The sequence below is a fragment of the Merops nubicus genome, unplaced genomic scaffold (assembly GCF_000691845.1).
Source record: "Merops nubicus isolate BGI_N331 unplaced genomic scaffold, ASM69184v1 scaffold34570, whole genome shotgun sequence".
Lineage (NCBI taxonomy): Eukaryota > Metazoa > Chordata > Aves > Coraciiformes > Meropidae > Merops > Merops nubicus.
In genome coordinates this window covers 3,444-4,496 of record NW_008582789.1, presented here as the reverse complement: position 1 = coordinate 4,496, position 1,053 = coordinate 3,444, and the positions used below count along the sequence as shown (strand labels likewise).

At 61.2% G+C, this 1,053-nt stretch overlaps 1 protein-coding gene across 1 annotated transcript in view; it reads left to right on the top strand.

Annotated features, from left to right (window-relative positions):
- Positions 1-286: 286 nt before the first annotated feature.
- The window catches only part of LOC103771397 (engulfment and cell motility protein 3-like), a gene marked incomplete at its 5' end in the record, with an annotated part of 3,456 nt that continues 2,689 nt past the window's right edge, over positions 287-1,053 (top strand). The window contains 3 exons of the mRNA XM_008938696.1: positions 287-395; positions 603-739; positions 832-990. Coding sequence (XP_008936944.1) covers positions 287-395; positions 603-739; positions 832-990 — 405 coding nt within the window. The remainder of the gene's footprint in view (positions 396-602; positions 740-831; positions 991-1,053) is intronic.

The following is a 1,053-nucleotide window of genomic DNA, read 5'->3' as shown; positions in this document are numbered from 1 at the left end:
TCCCACACTTTGTTCCCAGGCCACGTTCACGTCTAAGCAAACTGAGGCAATTTGGGCAAAAACAGCCAGTGGCTGAAAAGCGTCAGCCACCTCTGACCTGCTTCAGGGGAAGGAGGAGGCTGGGACTGGCTTTTGGGGAGACCTAACGACTGATGTTAGGGAAGGCTTAACCTGGGGGGGACTCGGAAGTCCTGAGGCTCAGCTCAGAAGTGCAGAGATGGGTGGGATATCTGAGCCCCACAGTTGAGGGCCCACATAACGTGAGGCAACGGCCCTCTCCTCCCAGTTTGTCCTCGAGAACAGCAGCCGGGAAGACAAACACGAGTGTCCCTTTGCTCGGAGCAGCATTCAGCTCACCCTGATCCTCTGTGAGATCCTGCACGTCGGAGAGCCGTGTACGTGTGCGCCCCGGCTCGTCCTTCCCCCTGCCCTGCTGGCAGGAGCCGGGGACGAGCTGCCAGGGCAGGGGGCTGTCCGCGTGGGGCCACCAGGCTCTGGTGTGGCCGACAGCAGGGAGAGGACAGGGAGGGAAATGTCCTGGTTTTCCTGGACGCTGAAGTCCCCTGTGGGGAGTCTGGCATCGTCTGTCCTTCTCGCTGCAGGCTCGGAGACAGCTCAGGCCTTTTACCCTATGTTCTTCGGGCAGGATCATTTCTTTGAAGAGCTGTTCTGCATCTGCATCCAGCTGGTGAACAAGACGTGGAAGGAGATGCGTGCCACCCAGGAGGACTTCGACAAGGTACGAGGGGATGCCGAGGGTCCGGGCCACGCACAATTTTGGGGGCTCTGGGGAGCGTCCCCAATCTGGGGGTGACACCCTGGGCCCCGCAGGTGCTGCAGGTGGTGCGGGAGCAGATCACCAGGACTCTGTCCCTCAAGCCCACCTCGCTGGAGCTCTTCAAGACCAGAGTGAATGCGCTGAACTACAGCGAGATCCTGAAGCTGCGGCAGACGGAGCGGCTGCACCAGGAGGAGACGCTGGCTGTGCCCGTACTGTGAGTGGTCTGGGCACAGAGAGCCCAAGCTGCCACAGGGGGGTTATGGGGCCGGGGA